We start from the raw sequence: 16034 nt of genomic DNA, 5'->3' as shown, positions 1-16034 counted from the left end.
ATCTCAATACAAGAATTTTTGGAATTAGATTCTTCAATCTTTGCCGTATATTATAATATGCCACACCCATATAAACAAAAGAAAAGGACTATACCATGTTGGTTCTTTGAAATTATATATATTATAAACATGCCCGAGTTGATTATATAATGAGGTGTTAGAAGCAAACCTTATATAGGGTCACACGAACACTTGGTGTGGGTGACTACAGAGGCGATTATGCCGCCGGGCATGCCTGGCACGTGCCTGGACTGCCCAATTTAATATTTTTTTATTTTTTTTTTAATAAAAACAAAAACAGAAAAATAAGTAAAAGAAAGAAAGAGATCGTACGTCACTTTCTCAATCTCTCTCTCTCTCAAAGACTATGTTTTGATGGTTTTTTCTAGTTTGTGTAGCTTCTTATTTAGTTGAGCCTTAATTATGTCGGAAACATGGCTATACTCTTGCTTGTTGTTTCTTGTTCAAAAATTCATTACAAAATTAAATATTGAAAAACAGAGTTTAAATATTTCTATATTCGAAATTTGGGTTGATAAAATTATCTCAAAAAATTTGCCCAGACTCTCTAACATTCCTGGAGTCACCGCAAAGAGACTTGTTAATTATGGTTCTATAGGCAAAAACCAATAATTAGCCGAATATAAAAACCATACCCCAAAACTCAACCACAGTTACAAATGGGAACAGCCCTGCACAACACTAATCTAAGCAAGAATTGCACTTCTTTTGATGTTACCATAGTACGCTTTGGAGACTCTCTTATGGTTCACATGAGGTACGCAAAAGAAGATGATAACACAGTCATTTGGGCTGTAAAATATGAAATAGGCGAGAAATTAGATCGAGTTTTTAGCTTTAAACTGCAAGTGAAACATGACAAGAATGATACATGTTGAGAACATACATGTTGGCATTAGGAGACAAGGCTGATAATGGAACTAATATCTTGGTCAATATCGTGCGTGTTGGTGGTGGTGATGACCTTCATGGAGGAATAAGAATAATGGATATTAGATGTTCGGGTGCATACTCAACCTTTAAAAGCAATGAACAAGATTACTCGATAGAAACTAATATTATTTCATATGATTGTTCTTATAGAGACGGTTTATTTGTTCTTCAAATGAAGAAAATGAACTACTCTGATGACATGGCATACATGGCGGCTATGGCACACTACTATGTCACCAAACCTGTTGGTCTATATGTTGAGGCCACAATTTTTCGCAGTAAAGACAAAGGTTTTGTGGTTAAAGTGAACGGTCCTTTCAAATACCAAAGTGTTTATCTGGGCAGGATTAATGTATCTAATTTGTGCCACATATATTTTAATATGAGTGATGCTTTGGATATGTTTTGGTGAATTGTGCTTTTTGTTTAAAAAATTCATAAGTTCTTAGCTTTTTGTTGCTAGTTCTTTTGAAACAGCCAATGGTAGTAACTAGTATAGTTAGTTTTTTGCTAGTTTTTTTAGGGTGGGAATCAAACAATGAAGCACATATACAGACACTGAACACGACACAGACACTAATAATTTGAAAAAATTACATAATTCAATGTAATCATAAGTGTCTGTATTGTGTCAGTGTTTGACATGAGACACGCCTAATCTGAGAAGTGTTTGTACTTCGTAGGAATCGAACTCTTGACCTCCTTATCACTTCACTCCTTAACTCATCCACTCCCAACCATCAAACCATCCGTATATGTCTCGCTTTTTGTTGCTAGTTTGGTCAATTAGTTGTTCAAATTTGTTATATTGAACCAAATTTGATTTATTAATTTTGCTTCTTCTAACTTTACATTGTGCTAGTGTCTGAGTTTGTTTATGTAAAATTTAGATTCTGACATTTGTTTTTGGGTTTTTCAATATGTAAATTGAATTTGTTTGTGTACTATTATAAGTCCTATATGGTAAATATTTTTGCTATTATAATTTTTTTTTTCCTTCTACAGTGCTGTGTCCTGGTGTGGAAAACTAAATGCTATAGCTTTTGCTGCTGAAACGTGGTGAGAATTACAAGTTTTGTGTTTCTTGGCCCATTTGGACATGTTTCATTCCTGAAAATCTTACTATGTGTTACACAATGTCATTGCTTCATTCTATGACCATGGATGTTCCATTATTACTGTTTCTTATGCCAAAATATTGTAAAGTTTGAGTTGAACTGTTGTGAAGTTTTGATAGTCCTCTTGGATTATCAAATTAAAGCTTATGCTAATATGAGGCAATTCGACCGTACAATCTGGCATTAGCTAATAGTATTTGCAATATTTCAATTTTTGTTATAAAGTAGGAGTTAAGACCTATATATCTTGATCTAGATAAATTGTATGAATACCAAACGTCGAGTCTCAATCAAGGCATCCATCATGTTCAGCTCTGAAGAGGGTCAAGGCTAAACTCAGGTTGAAAAGAAGCTTCATGCCGATAAGAGCTCTTCATCATATTCGACAATTTATACCTTTTACCACCTGTTTACACCTGACATGATGTCTTTTGCGATTTTAGCAGGAATACCATTACAATTAAAAGCCAAATTAAATATGAATGAATAATATATTCTAGAATTCCTAAACTGCATTTTGAGGTCCCGTATACAAAAAGTTAGTTGACGTGTAAATTTTTCTCTTCCCTCAAAAATTATGATACTTATCGACACTTTTCTTGCAGTTTTATTCTTGGAATGATAATTTTTTTATAATTACATCTTCTGCAGATTCTCCTCGTGATTCAGTCCAGTTTATAGAATGGTCACTCACCTGTTGCCCCCGTGCATTACTGATTGCAAATTTCCCGGGAGGGTAACTATGTGGACTCAACCTTCTCAAGTAAGTGGGAGCTATCAATCTAATTTCCTGAGACACATAATCTAACCTATATTTTCAGTTTTCCTGGCTCCTACATTCCACACCTTTGTTTGTGTGAAAAGAGAAACTCAATCACCATTGTTGAAGAACTAAGAGGAAGAACATGCATAAAGCAAAAGAAACTATGCACAAGCTTAGGCGCGGAATGAGCCTAAAGCTTAGAACAGAATTTGCATTAACCACAAAACTTGAGAAGTTAACTTATTTATACAATGCAAATGTTGAACTAACAAGTCTAACTAACTAACCAACTAAGAATATGTCAAAAAAAAACTAACCAACTAAGAAACTAACTAACAACTCATCCTAACCAATTTTAGGACCAACGTAGTTAGGGAAGTTAGATAACTTGTGTAGTAAGAAAACTCCTCAATCCTTCTTGCCTTGAGCTTTAACAGTTTGTGTTATATGTTGTTAAAGATATAGTTAGTTAGTAATTAGGAGAAGTAGTTAGTAGTTTCTTGATACCTATATATAGGCTTTGATGTAATCTTTTACACTCACTTTTCTCATTTTGTAATATTTTTCCTTCATCAATATTATACACTTTTGAGCTATTTTCTCTCTTCTCCCATGGATGCCAAGTTTCTTAACATGGTATCAGAGCAAATATGGTATCCACCTTAAACATCTTTTCCGCTGCATTTTCTTGAGAAAATTCTATTTTCTCACTGTTGATTTTTTTCTCAATTTTTCTTTCTCTTTTTCTCTGTTCTAATTTACTAAGAAAATTTCTTCACTTCCAATTTTCTTTCTCGTTTTGATCAGTTCCATTCACTGATATTTGTTTCATTACCGATTTATTTCAATGATTCGTCATCTTTTTCAGTTTCGATCTGGTTCATAGAAGAATTCGTGCTGACTGTTATTCTCTTGGAGGTGAAGATTTCATTTTCGATGATTCATAGAAGAATTCGTGCTGACTGTTATTCTCTTGGAGTGGTATGAATTTTGTTATCCTCTTCGTTTTGGTTTGAGTTTTTCTGCGTATATGTACTTTGAGTGTGGGGCATTATAATGCTCACAAGATGCTTATTAGAAGATGTCTATGAAGATAGGTTTCAGTGGTTCTAGTTATTGCTAATTGGATATGATTGGTTGATAATTCATGTTTCTTACCAAAAGTCACAATCAATTTTGGCTCACTGGTTTTGGATTGTTCCTTTTTCCATCCACTTGTGGTAGTTCATTTGATTCTTGCTACATTATATGAAGTTTTGGTGTTAGCATATAGAAGAGTTCTATTTGAGCAAACCAGAAGTTGTTGATTAAATCTGCTCTAGATACTCATAAGTTGTTTGAGTTTGGTACTTATTCAATTTTGCAAGAGACTATTCTTGTGTTTTGGCTGCTACTGTAGTAGTTTTGAAGAATTGGTGTGAACAAGCAATACATTGTCCTATTCTGGTTTTTTATTATTTGGCCAAAGTTGCACATGGCCCTATTCTTGTGTGAAGGTTGAAGAATAAATTTGGATAGTCCTTTTGGTTGTTATGGTTGCTACATGAAGGAGTTGTTACTGTTGCAATTGGTTGGAAGTTACTACTTTTCAGTCTTCCTTGTATGAAGATTAATGTGCACATTTGGTTTCTTGCTTTATTTGCTATTGAAGATATAGCTCTTGATGGTTTCAGATTTGTTTTGAAGAGCCTCGGTTTTTCTATGATTGTGAAGATTGAAGATTGGTTTTGAACTCTTTGATCTACTCTTTGTTGCATTTATGCTATCTCTTGAGCAGGTTGTTTTTGCTTGCTTTGTCTAGTGGTTAGTTGGTTTTTTGATGTGCTATCTCATCTTGAGCACAACATTGGTATTGATGCTTTACTCTCTAGCCATCAACCATACTACTTGATCTTTCTCCTTGATTTGTTGGTCCTTTGATGTGCTAATTACCTTTAGCACAACTTGAGTATTGATGCTTTACTTTGTAGCCATCGGACCTCTTCTGACATTCTCTTTTTTTGCTTCTGTCATGAGTGTTTGGAACTCTTGATGGTTAAGCTTTGTGCCCTTTGTTGGCTATGTTGATCTTAGCTTCTGTTAAGTGGTTAAGCCTTGAGTTATGGCTTCTGCTTACACTACAAGAATTCCTTGCGATTCCGACGAACATTTCCTACCAAAATTGAATTTGTAGGTGAACAGTACCATTTATGAGCATTTTTTTGATGGGTGCGGCTTTCAAGGAACATTTCCTACAAGTTTTTCGTAGGAAATGTACTTTATGAGTATTGTTATTTCCAAGAAACGTTTCCTACGAATAATTTCGTCGGAATTGTTTTATTTAAAAAAATAAAAATATATTGTAACAGTCACGTGCTTTTTAACAGAAAAAGAAAGAATTGTTTATATGACACACGGATTCCTAGAAACATTACCTACCAATGCTTCGTCGGAATTGTTTTATTTTAAAAAAATAAAAATTGTTTATATGACACACGGATTCCTAGAAACATTACCTACCAATGCTTCGTCGGAATTGTTTTATTTTAAAAAAATAAAAATTGGTAACGCAAAAAATTGTTTTATTTCCATATTTCAACTTTTTTTTTACATCATCTTATAAAGAAAATATAATACTTAATCTATTCGAAAGGGGTTAGTACCACTTGATGCCAGAACCAGATTAAACTGGTGGTGAAAACAAAAAAAATATTTGATCTACTTCTATCTACTTCTAATATAATAATAACATTAATTACTATCAATAAGTTAAAACTAAGTTTCCCATGAGAATATTATTACGATCTGTCTATATATTCAGAGTCCGATTATCAAAAAAAAAATTCTCATTTGTTTGTTAATCCAATTATGTGATATTGAACGGTCGGATTGATAAAATTCGAAATCTCCAGTCAAAATCGATAGTTTTAGTCAAACTTCATTACTCTTTCATTAAAACTAGCTTTTCAGTGAGACTGTTATTACGATCCGTCTATAAATCCGAAATCCGATGATCACAATTCTTTTTATCATTTGTTTGTTAGTCCAATTAGGTTATATTGATCGGTCTGATTGATAAAATTCGAAATCTCCAGTCAAAATCGGTAGTTTTAGTCAAACTTCAAGACTCTTTCATTAAAACTAGTTTTCCAATGAGACTGTTATTACGATCGTCTATACATCCGGAGTCCGATGATCAAAATTATTTTTTTAATTTGTTTGTTTGTCCAATTAGGTGATATTGAACGGTCAAATTGATAAAATTCAAAATCTCCAGTCAAAATCGGTAGTTTTAGTCAAACTTCATGACTCTTTCATTAAAACTAGCTTTTCAATGAGACTGTTATTACGATAGTCTATACATCCGGAGTCCGATGATCAAAATTCTTTTTCTAATTTGTTTGTTAGTCCAATTAGGTTATATTGAACGGTCTGATTGATAAAATTCGAAATCTCCAGTCAAAATCAGTAGTTTTAGTCAAACTTCATTACTCTTTCATTAAAACTTGTTTTTCAATGAGACTGTTATTACGATCTGTCTATACATCCGGAATCCGATGATCAAAATTCTTTTTCTCATTTGTTTGTTAGTCCAATTAGGTTATATTGAACGGTCTGATTGATAAAATTCGAAATCTCCAGTCAAAATCGGTAGTTTTAGTCAAACTTCATTACTCTTTCATTAAAACTTGTTTTTCAATGAGACTGTTATTACGATTTGTCTATACATCCGGAATCCGATGATCAAAATTCTTTTTCTCATTTGTTTGTTAGTCCAATTAGGTTATATTGAACGGTTTGATTGATAAAATTTGAAATCTCCTGTTAAAATCGGTAGTTTTAGTCAAACTTCATGACTCTTTCATTAAAACTAGTTTTTCAATGAGACTGTTATTACGATCTGTCTATACATCCGAAGTCCGATGATCAAAATTATTTTTTTAATTTGTTTGTTTGTCCAATTAGGTGATATTGAACGGTCAGATTGATAAAATTCAAAATCTCCTGTCAAAATCGGTAGTAAATTTTTATCAGTAATAACTTGTAATAGTAATAGTAATCGATAATATCAAGTAAAATCATGAAAAATAAAATTATATTGGATAAATTAAAAAGGACTATTATTATTTAAAAGCATCGAATAAATTAAAACCGGTCTAAAAAATCAAAATTTGCTACACAGCATTTTCAAAGTAGAATTAATAAATTAGAAGCGACTGTCTAAAAAATCAAAACATATGATACAAAACATTTTGACAGTAGAATTTTTTATATGTCATGTAGGAGTAATTTGATTGATAGAATGAAAGAGTAAAAAAAATACAACAAAAAAACACAATATCAGTTCCTCTCTCTCGTTTACAGACCCAAGGGGTCTATTTGTAAATTTTTTTAACAAAATAATTCAGTTTTTATTTTCTTTCTCTCTCTTTACCAAAGAAGATTTGAGAAGCTATATCTCATCCTCTCAACAAACCTAGCCGCCGCCGCTACCACCACCACAACTCTCACAATCTCGTCTATTTCTTTTCAACCTTCACCATCTTTCTTTTCTCCTTCTCATATATTTCCCGTCAAGTTTAGTTTTAGATCGGAGATATTTTGAAATTTCTCAACCGTCATCTTCATGGTTAGATCTAGATCACGAAAGACTGTCTTTTAAAAAACCAACACCATATAAATACTATACTCCTTCTCCTCTACAAAACCCACAAAGAAAAAAATCAAGATTGGAACACCTTCGCCAGTGACAGCCGCGCCGGAAAACACAACCACCACACCGGAAAATCGCAAAATGATTGAGATTTTGAAATATGGCTTCGTGTTTTCAGTGTGGGTCGCGGAAAAGAAACTCAATGGTGATGATTTACCAGCGATGTAGTGAAGTGGGTTATTTCCCTCTCTTGTTTTCTCTTATCTTTCTTCTCATTTGTTTAATTTGGCACTGTCTTAGTCACTTATGTTCTTTCTGATTTATTTTTTTCGATTGCAGAAATGAAATCAAGTTAAAAGTTTGTTTTCAGGTATGAAAAATCCAAGTTATTGTTGTTGTTGTTCTTGAAATTTAGATATTATTAGTATTTGATAGGACAATCTATATGTAGAGAGATATGTATAATTAATACATAATAGATATATCATTGAATCTGGCTTGGTTGGTGTTGTATGGCTTCATGGGTGAGGCTAATACCACATAAATATTATATCATATATAATTTATATTTTTAAGTTTGCTCATGTCGCTGGGAAACAAGATTTGGATCTATTTAACCAAGTGTCTAGGACTCTATGCATCATGCATCTTAGAAATATAATATGAAAGCAAAATTTAATTAGGCAATAAAGCTTGTTGAATTCTACTAAAATTAGGAGCTTATCGATAGTTATATTACATAGAATTATATAATGTGTGTGGTGACTAATATATGATTTTGAAATTGTTCAGAGGGAGATGCAAACAGATCAACTATAACAATGTGCAAGAGCTACTTCAACAAGCTTTGATAAGAAGGAGGAACAACCTTTCACGGGACACTTGCATTTTATTTTTGTGTAGATATTTTAGTGATAATATTTGTAAAGCCCAGCTTATTTCAAACTACAATTTAAATATTAATTTATTTTTTTTGAATTATATCTTGAATATTACGATAAAATCAATTACATAATTTTACATATTTTATTTTATTTTCAATTTAATTTAATTTTTTCATTTTCAATTAAAATATTTTATTTTAATTTTGCTGAAAATAGCTATTTTTATTTTTTTTAAATATTAAATACAGTTCCTACGAAAATTTCGTAGGTAATGTGCTGACACATGCTGACTAAAGTGGCAGCTGACACAAATACGTTTCCTACGAAAATTTCGTAGGTAATGTACTGACTCATGCTGACCACTTACACAAATGCGTTTCCTACAAAGTTCGTCGGAAATGTTGTAGGAATAGTTAGGTTTTTGCCTACAAAGCTCTTGGTAGGAAATGTCGTCGGAAATGTTACATTTCCTACGAAAATGGGCACTATTCCCACGAAATTTTTTGTAGGTAATGCAGAGGATTCTTGTAGTGTTAATGGTTAAGCATTGATTTGTTGCTTCCTCCGAGTAGTCCTTGAGTTGTGGTTTCTACTTGATGGTTAAACTTTTGCCCTTAGTTGGCTTTGATGAGTTGTGTTTCTTCCTTACGGTGGTTAAGCACTACTAGTTGTTATTGAGTTGTTGTTTTAGCCGATGTATTCCGGCAAATCTCATTATATTTTCTTTTGATTTGATGTACTTTTGTATTGCTTATCCCAAGCTAGAAGTGTTGTGAACACCTTCTAGCTTGCGGGAGGGTGTTAAAGATATAGTTAGTTAGTAATTAGGAGAATTAGTTAGTAGTTTCTTGATACCTATATATAGGCTTTGATGTAATCTTTTACACTCACTTTTCTCATTTTGTAATATTTTTCCTTCATCAATATTATACACTTTTGAGCTATTTTCTCTCTTCTCCCATGGATGCCAAGTTTCTTAACATATGTTTGATGCTCTGATAGTTTCTTCATTCAGGGGCCACCTAATCTTGTCCGTGATGCTAGCTGTTGGCAGCATGAGCATGAGTGGCGGCAAGATATTGCAGTTGCTACGAAGTGGCTATCAGGAGTGTCTCCGGTATGCAGCTACATAGTCTTATGCTGATGTCATGTTCAAATATTTCGTGTATACATTTTAATTTGTCTATCTTTTCCCTTGACCTTTTGTGGTTTTCTAAGGGATAAATATTCGTTCTTTTTCTCTTCTCTCCCTCTATCATTCCTATTTGGTGCTGGTAGTTCTCAACTAAAGTCTCTCAATTGTTAAACCTCTGATCAAATAGGTTAGCATCTGCATGTTATCATTCTTCTGTATGATAGACCATAGTTTCAAATTGTAATATGAATTTGTTTTCTGGAAAAGATCTTAGGCATTGCTTGATAGGTGGTTAGAAGTTAGAACCAAGTTTTGCTTACCCTTAAAGAAAAAAGAATACTCTAAATATTGTAAAGGAAGACTAGAAAGAAGATCTTCATTATCATTATTTATCAACAAATTATAAAGTTGCTTTTGAAGATCTTCATTATCATTCTTTTGCAATAATGTCTCATATTTTCAGGTGTTTGTTGTGATATAATTTTCATCCTGTCTCTAATTCTTTCTGTGTAGACTTTCTTTTTATAGTATATTATGTAGCTTATGCTTAAGTTTAGAGACTTTTAGTCATATTCCAACACAAGTTAATAGTATATTTAAGATATCGTTTTATTTAGATCGTCGAGATTCTAATTCCGTATGATTTAAATTGAGCACAACTATTATTTGTATCATTTTTAATCTGAATCAACTGTTTTTTGAAAAGAAAAAAAAAAGAGTATAGGTGGCTATCATCCAAACGAGCTCCTACTCCTACAAATCCGAAGCTTACATTTGAGGAAAAGTTTCTTTCACAGCAATCTCAAACTTCAGGTCACTTATTCAATCCCAATTAATTGCCTACTGGGTTTTCCTTCAGTCTCCTTATTTATTCAACACCTGTCTAATAACATAACTGCTGCCTAATAAAATAATAACTACCTAATTGGTTCAGACATTTCACTTTAAACCTCTATTCTGCCACTCATAATGTTTACCAATAAGAGGCCTAACACCATATCCCTTTTAATGTCTTACCAAACAAAAGTATTGGCTAGGTGTTGTAGTTGTGTCCACAACGAAATGGATGGTCTGCTGTTTTTTGTGTAAGTTTCGTACTGCGTATGAGTGTTGGAGACCTGCATGTCCCCGTCTGTGACATGTGTTGGTTACTTGGACACCACTCAACCTGAAGGGTCAGTGCTACTTAGATGCCTCAATAACTTGTGGCACATGTAATTTCCTCTATTTGATTGCACTTTGGTTGGTCATTCGTTACTATTACTTTGCTATACGTATTAAATATATTATCCTTGTGTATCTGATGTATGCGTTTTCTTTGCGTCTGTTCTGTGTTCTCATCAATCTCAGTTCAACTTCACTGGTCCTATTGGCCTCCTAGTCAGAATGGCTCAACACCGAGGTGGTTTTACACCAGTAAAGGACTTTTAGGTTGTGGGCCCGTTGGCATTATGGCTGGTGATGCTATCATAACTGATAGTGTTACCATGCATGTGGCAGGTGTACCAATTGTTAACTTATCCACCATCATAGTCTGGGAGGTCACACCGGGGCCTGGAAATGGCTTCCAAACAAATCCGAAGACTTGTATTACGTCTGGTGTCCTGCCACTTATCCCACCCAACTGGGTTGGTTCGGCACCTTTAGCTGCATATTTATTTTCTTGGCAACATTATTTATTATCTCAACCAAAACAAGGAAACGAGGTGACAGACAAAAACATTAGGGATGCTGTACCTCTATTCTGCTCAGCAGTTTCAAATTTTTCAGCATATGTGAGTCCTGAAGCTGCAGCTAAATCTGCAGCAACCACTACACCGGGTTCTGGTGTAACAGAAGTGGCCATTCATTCAACTCGTGCTGGTTCTGTGATAGCTCTCGCGATAGTTGAGGTTATGAAGCTGATTCTGACTATTTTTTCTTCTTCTTTTTTCCCTCAAACAAGTCTGACTCTTGCTACATTTCCTCGTTTTCACTTTTTCTTACACTTCCCATTGATTCATACTTACAATATATTTATCTACCCAGCCTTCTTTTCACCTCGAGGTTGTGATAATGCTGATTGTAATGCATGTTGACAGAATATGCTAGAGGTTTCAACTATAAAAAGGATGCATACCTGATTTTATATCTGTATCCCTTAACTGCTAATCCACCATTTTGGATCCCTATACATATGGTGATCCCAGAGAGGCCGACTGAATGTGCAGTATTCAATTTCATTGCTTCATTCTATGACCATGGATATTTCATTATTACTGTTGCTTATGCCAAAATATTGTAAAGTTTGAGTTGAACTGTTGTGAAGTTTTGATAGTCCTCTTGGATTATCAATTTAAAGCTTATGCTAATATGAGGCAATTCGACTGTACAATCTGGCATTATTTGCGATGCTTAAATTTTTGGTTATAAAGTAGGAGTTAAGACCTATGTATCTTGATCTAGATAAATTGTATGAATACCAAACGTCAAGTCTCAATCAAGGCTTCCATCATGTTCAGCTCTGAAGAGGGTCAAGGCTTTGAAAAGAAGCCCGAAGCCGATAAGAGCTCTTCATCATATTCGACAGTTTATACCTTTTACCACCTGTTTACACCTGACATGATGTCTTTTGCGATTTTAGCAGGAATACCATTACAATTAAAAGCCAAATTAAATCTGAATGAATAATAAATTCTAGAATTCCTAAACTGCATTTTGAGGTCACGTATACAAAAAGTTAGTTGACGTGTAAATTTTTCTCTTCCCTCAAATATGATGATAATTTTTTATAATTACATTTTCTGCAGATTCTCCTCGTGATTCAGTGTCCAGTTTATAGAAAGGTCCCTCACCTCTTGCCCCCGTGCATTACTGATTGCAAATTTTCACGGGAGGGTAACTACGTGGACTCAACCTTCTCAAGTAAGTGAGAGCTATCAATCTAATTTCCTGAGACACATAATCTAACCTATATTTTCAGTTTTCCTGGCTCCTACATTCCACACCTTTGTTTGTGTGAAAAGAGAAACTCAATCACCATTGTTGAAGAACTAAGAGGAAGAACATGCATAAAGCAAAAGAAACTATGCACAAGCTTAGGCGCGGAATGAGCCTAAAGCTAGAACAGAATTTGCATTGACCACAAACTTGAGAAATTACAATGTGATACACTTATTTATACAATGCAAATGTTGAACTAACAAGTCTAACTAACTAACCAACTAAGAAACTAACTAACAACGCATCCTAACAAACTTTAGGACCAAAGTAGTTAGGGAAGTTAGATAACTTGTGTAGTAAGAAAACTCTTCAATCCTTCTTGCCTTGAGCTTTAACAGTTTGTGTTATATGTTTGATGCTCTGATAGTTTCTTCATTAAGGGGCCACCTAATCTTGGCCGTGATGCTCGCTGTTGGCAGCATGAGCATGAGCGGTGGCAAGATATTGCAGTGGCTACCAAGTGGCTATTAGGAGTGTCTCCGGTATGAAGCTACATAGTCTTATGCTGATGTCATGTTCAAATATTTCGTGTATATATTTTAATTTGTCTATCATTCTTCTGTATGATAGACCATAGTTTCAAATTATAATATGAATTTGTTTTCTGGAAAAGATCTTAAGCATTGCTTGATGTTTTCAGGAAAAGATCTTAAGCATTGCTTGATAGATGGTTAGAACCAAGTTTTGCTTACCCTTAAAGAAAAAAGAAGAAAAATGTTGTAGTTTTGTTCCTCTTATTCACTGTTTCGCTTCCCTTAAACTGATTATTCCTTTTATCCTCTGTACAATTGATACTTAATAATGTCTGCTTATTTTTATAGGTTTAGTATCGAGTCAAATTGAATTCTATTACAGTAGAAAACTATTAATATATTTCCATTGTAGCATATTGAAATGCTAGGACAGTGACATAATCATACAGTTATAATTGATTGTGGAATTAAAAAAACAAATAAACAGAGTCAAATAGTTTTCTTCACAGTATACGTACTATGAGAGACTAGTTGAACAGTACAAAGAATCAGCATCGTCAATTGCGGAAAATAATGGTTTGTTCTAATTCCGCTATGCAACATTGCTATAGTGTCGCTATAGCTACTATTTCAAAATATTTTGTACTAAATAGCGTATCACTAAACAATAATGATCTGTTCAAATTCTAAAGTTTGTTTTGAAGATCTTCATTATCATTCTTTCGCAATAATGTCTCATATTTTCAGGTGTTTCTTGTGATATACGCTTCATGTTGGTGTAAGCCCTAGAGGCCAATTATTTATAATTGCATGATACTTGTATTGGATAATTTACTTATTAAATAAAGGCTTTTCTTTATTATGTTTATGTGTTAAATAATAATAGAGTCCCTAGAATAGTAAGTTCATTGAATGGAACGTTAAGTGTGACTTAATCGTGAGAATCCATTACACATGAGAACACTATTCTTAAAACATCCGTAGTCGAGCTTTGCTGTGAATTGGGATAACATCAAAACATAGAGACTATTATGTTGGTAGACTGATGATCACATCTCACGGATCATAGATAAAGAGTTATCAAGTCTTCACATAGATATAAATATTAAGAGTAATATTTATATCGGATTGACCCACCATGAGAATACTACATAGTATGTTATGAAATGTCATAAGATATTCTCATAGTGATGAGTGGTGTATTCCACTCTTCGACCTGAAACCACTATGTTCCCTAGATGTAGGAGTGTAGTACTTTGTCGCCATTCAAAGTTATCCGTAACAGGATGACTATAAAGTTGGTTGATGGGTATTCCACGAATCATACTAAAGGACATGAGTGACCTAGATGGAATTTACCCCTCCTACATAACAGGAGATATGTCTATGGGCCCAATATTGAACTTAACAAGGGTGACGTACTATGCCTTGTGTTCAATATAGACATAAGGGTAAAAGGGTAATTATACACAAGATATTTATCACGGAAAGGTTTGTCAGATCACGTGACATTCTTGTGACTTGGGTAGCAGTGATGTGTTGCTAGATACCGCTCACTGTTTATAATATTGAGATTAATATTATTGTCAACGTCATAGGAACCTACAGGGTCACACACATAAGGACAGTTAATGACGGGAGAAATAAGTATGACTTATTAGTGGGGTGCGATTAGTAACAGTAGGTTATTGGGCTTGCGAAGTCCAATAACCGCTTTGGCCTGAAGACAACATAAGAAGCTCTATAAATAGAGCCTTATGCAATTCAGTCTGGTGTTACACACATAATACGAATTTTAGAGAAACCCTAAAATTCTCTAAAACCCTAACCGCACTAAATCTCCCTCTACCGTCGTCTTGCAGCTAGCACTAAGAGGTGAACGGAAACTGTTCGTGTGGACCGGCTAGAGGTGCTGCGATCGTGCGGTTCTTGTGATCAATTCAGAATCGAGGAATTGTTCTTCAAAGGTAATAACCGAAACCCTGATCATGTCCATTCGCAAGGATCCATCGAAGGAAAATTTTAATTTCCGCTGCGTTTTACACTCTGTTTTAAATGCGATTTTCCTTCAGTGGTATCAGAGCCACTTGTGAAACCATGAATCGGTCTTGTTGTTATTTACAGTTTTATTAATATGATCAGAATCGGTATTAATAATAATAATAACAAAGATTAATAAAATTTGAATGATCAATCTTAACATATATGTGATATATGGTATAATTCTGATACGACATCAGTGTATGTGATATACTGATAGTATCATTCATTGAAAGGTTTTAAGTGATTGTCGTGAGCATGGATGATTGTGAGCGTGAGCTTCGGAACCGATAACTGGTGAAGCATCATATATCCAATCGTCTGTGATGAACAAAATCCTGAAACGTTTTGATGAATGGTCGTTGTATTAGGGTTTGTAACAATACAAGGGTTATGCTGTTATATAAACAGAACATATTGTTCATTGAAAGTTTTAAGTGATTGTCATGAGCATGCATGATTGTGAGCGTGAGCTTCGGAACCGATAACTGGTGAAGCATCATATATCCAATCGTCGGTGATGAACAAAATCCTGAAACGTTTTGATGAATGATTAATGTATTAGGGTTTGTAACAATACAAGGGTTGTGTTGTTATACAAACAGAGTACGGCTAGGGTTCACTGATGAAGTGTTCATCGAAATTTAGCTTCCGGGCAGCGGAACCCCCGGCTAACTCTGCGTAAGGTGATCAATCATGGTATTTTATTAATTGGACTAATTTAATAATAATAAATTATGTGTTTATTGTTATTAAAGTTGCATGATGAATGGTTATGGCCTTAGTTCTTCCTTTCGTTTTATTTGGGATTTTAAATACGGCCTGCGTGTCGTGCCTCTCTTATATTCTCTTGATGCAATTTCTTTTCTCATCTCACTCCCTCGTATGAACACGAGTTTCTTGTAGTGATGTAATATAAGATTAGCAAATAGGATAGGAAGGACAGCAATGAAGATCTATCTTGGAGAAGTATAGGTCGTTCTTAGATATAGCATAGGTTCTCTCATTGGCTTGAGGGAACAATCACGCTAGGGGCCATAACCATGTCACTT

General features: G+C 34.1%; 2 protein-coding genes and 1 long non-coding RNA gene across 3 annotated transcripts; all 3 read left to right on the top strand.

The window, feature by feature from the left end:
* The first annotated feature begins 680 nt into the window (after positions 1-680).
* LOC123886258 lies at positions 681-1366 on the top strand. Its single transcript, XM_045935590.1, is given in 3 exon segments — positions 681-893; positions 895-920; positions 922-1366. Coding segments are annotated over 3 exon segments (684 nt in total).
* A 5741-nt stretch (positions 1367-7107) lies between these two features.
* LOC123887132 lies at positions 7108-10300 on the top strand. Its single transcript, XR_006801358.1, has 4 exons — positions 7108-7700; positions 7808-7838; positions 8261-9469; positions 10194-10300. It is a non-coding gene; the product is annotated as an uncharacterized LOC123887132 (long non-coding RNA).
* Positions 10301-10794: 494 nt separating this feature from the next.
* LOC123886257 (mediator of RNA polymerase II transcription subunit 16-like) lies at positions 10795-13133 on the top strand. Its single transcript, XM_045935589.1, has 3 exons — positions 10795-11379; positions 12850-12951; positions 13110-13133. Exons 1-3 carry the CDS (start codon positions 10795-10797, stop codon positions 13131-13133), a joined length of 711 nt encoding a protein of 236 aa, XP_045791545.1.
* Positions 13134-16034: the final 2901 nt, after the last annotated feature.

Source organism: Trifolium pratense, linkage group LG5 (genome assembly GCF_020283565.1).
Source record: "Trifolium pratense cultivar HEN17-A07 linkage group LG5, ARS_RC_1.1, whole genome shotgun sequence".
NCBI classification, from domain to species: domain Eukaryota; kingdom Viridiplantae; phylum Streptophyta; class Magnoliopsida; order Fabales; family Fabaceae; genus Trifolium; species Trifolium pratense.
Note: the sequence above shows the minus strand (reverse complement) of the source record. Positions and strands in the feature narration are given on the sequence as shown.

Coding starts and splice junctions, on each gene's coding strand:
- LOC123886257 (XM_045935589.1), top strand. CDS start 10,795: ATGCGTTTTCTTTGCGTCTGTTCTGTGTTCTCATCAATCTCAGTTCAA. Junction 11,380..12,849: donor TAGCTCTCGCGATAGTTGAG/GTTATGAAGCTG, acceptor TTCTTCATTAAG/GGGCCACCTAATCTTGGCCG. Junction 12,952..13,109: donor GGCTATTAGGAGTGTCTCCG/GTATGAAGCTAC, acceptor TGATGTTTTCAG/GAAAAGATCTTAAGCATTGC.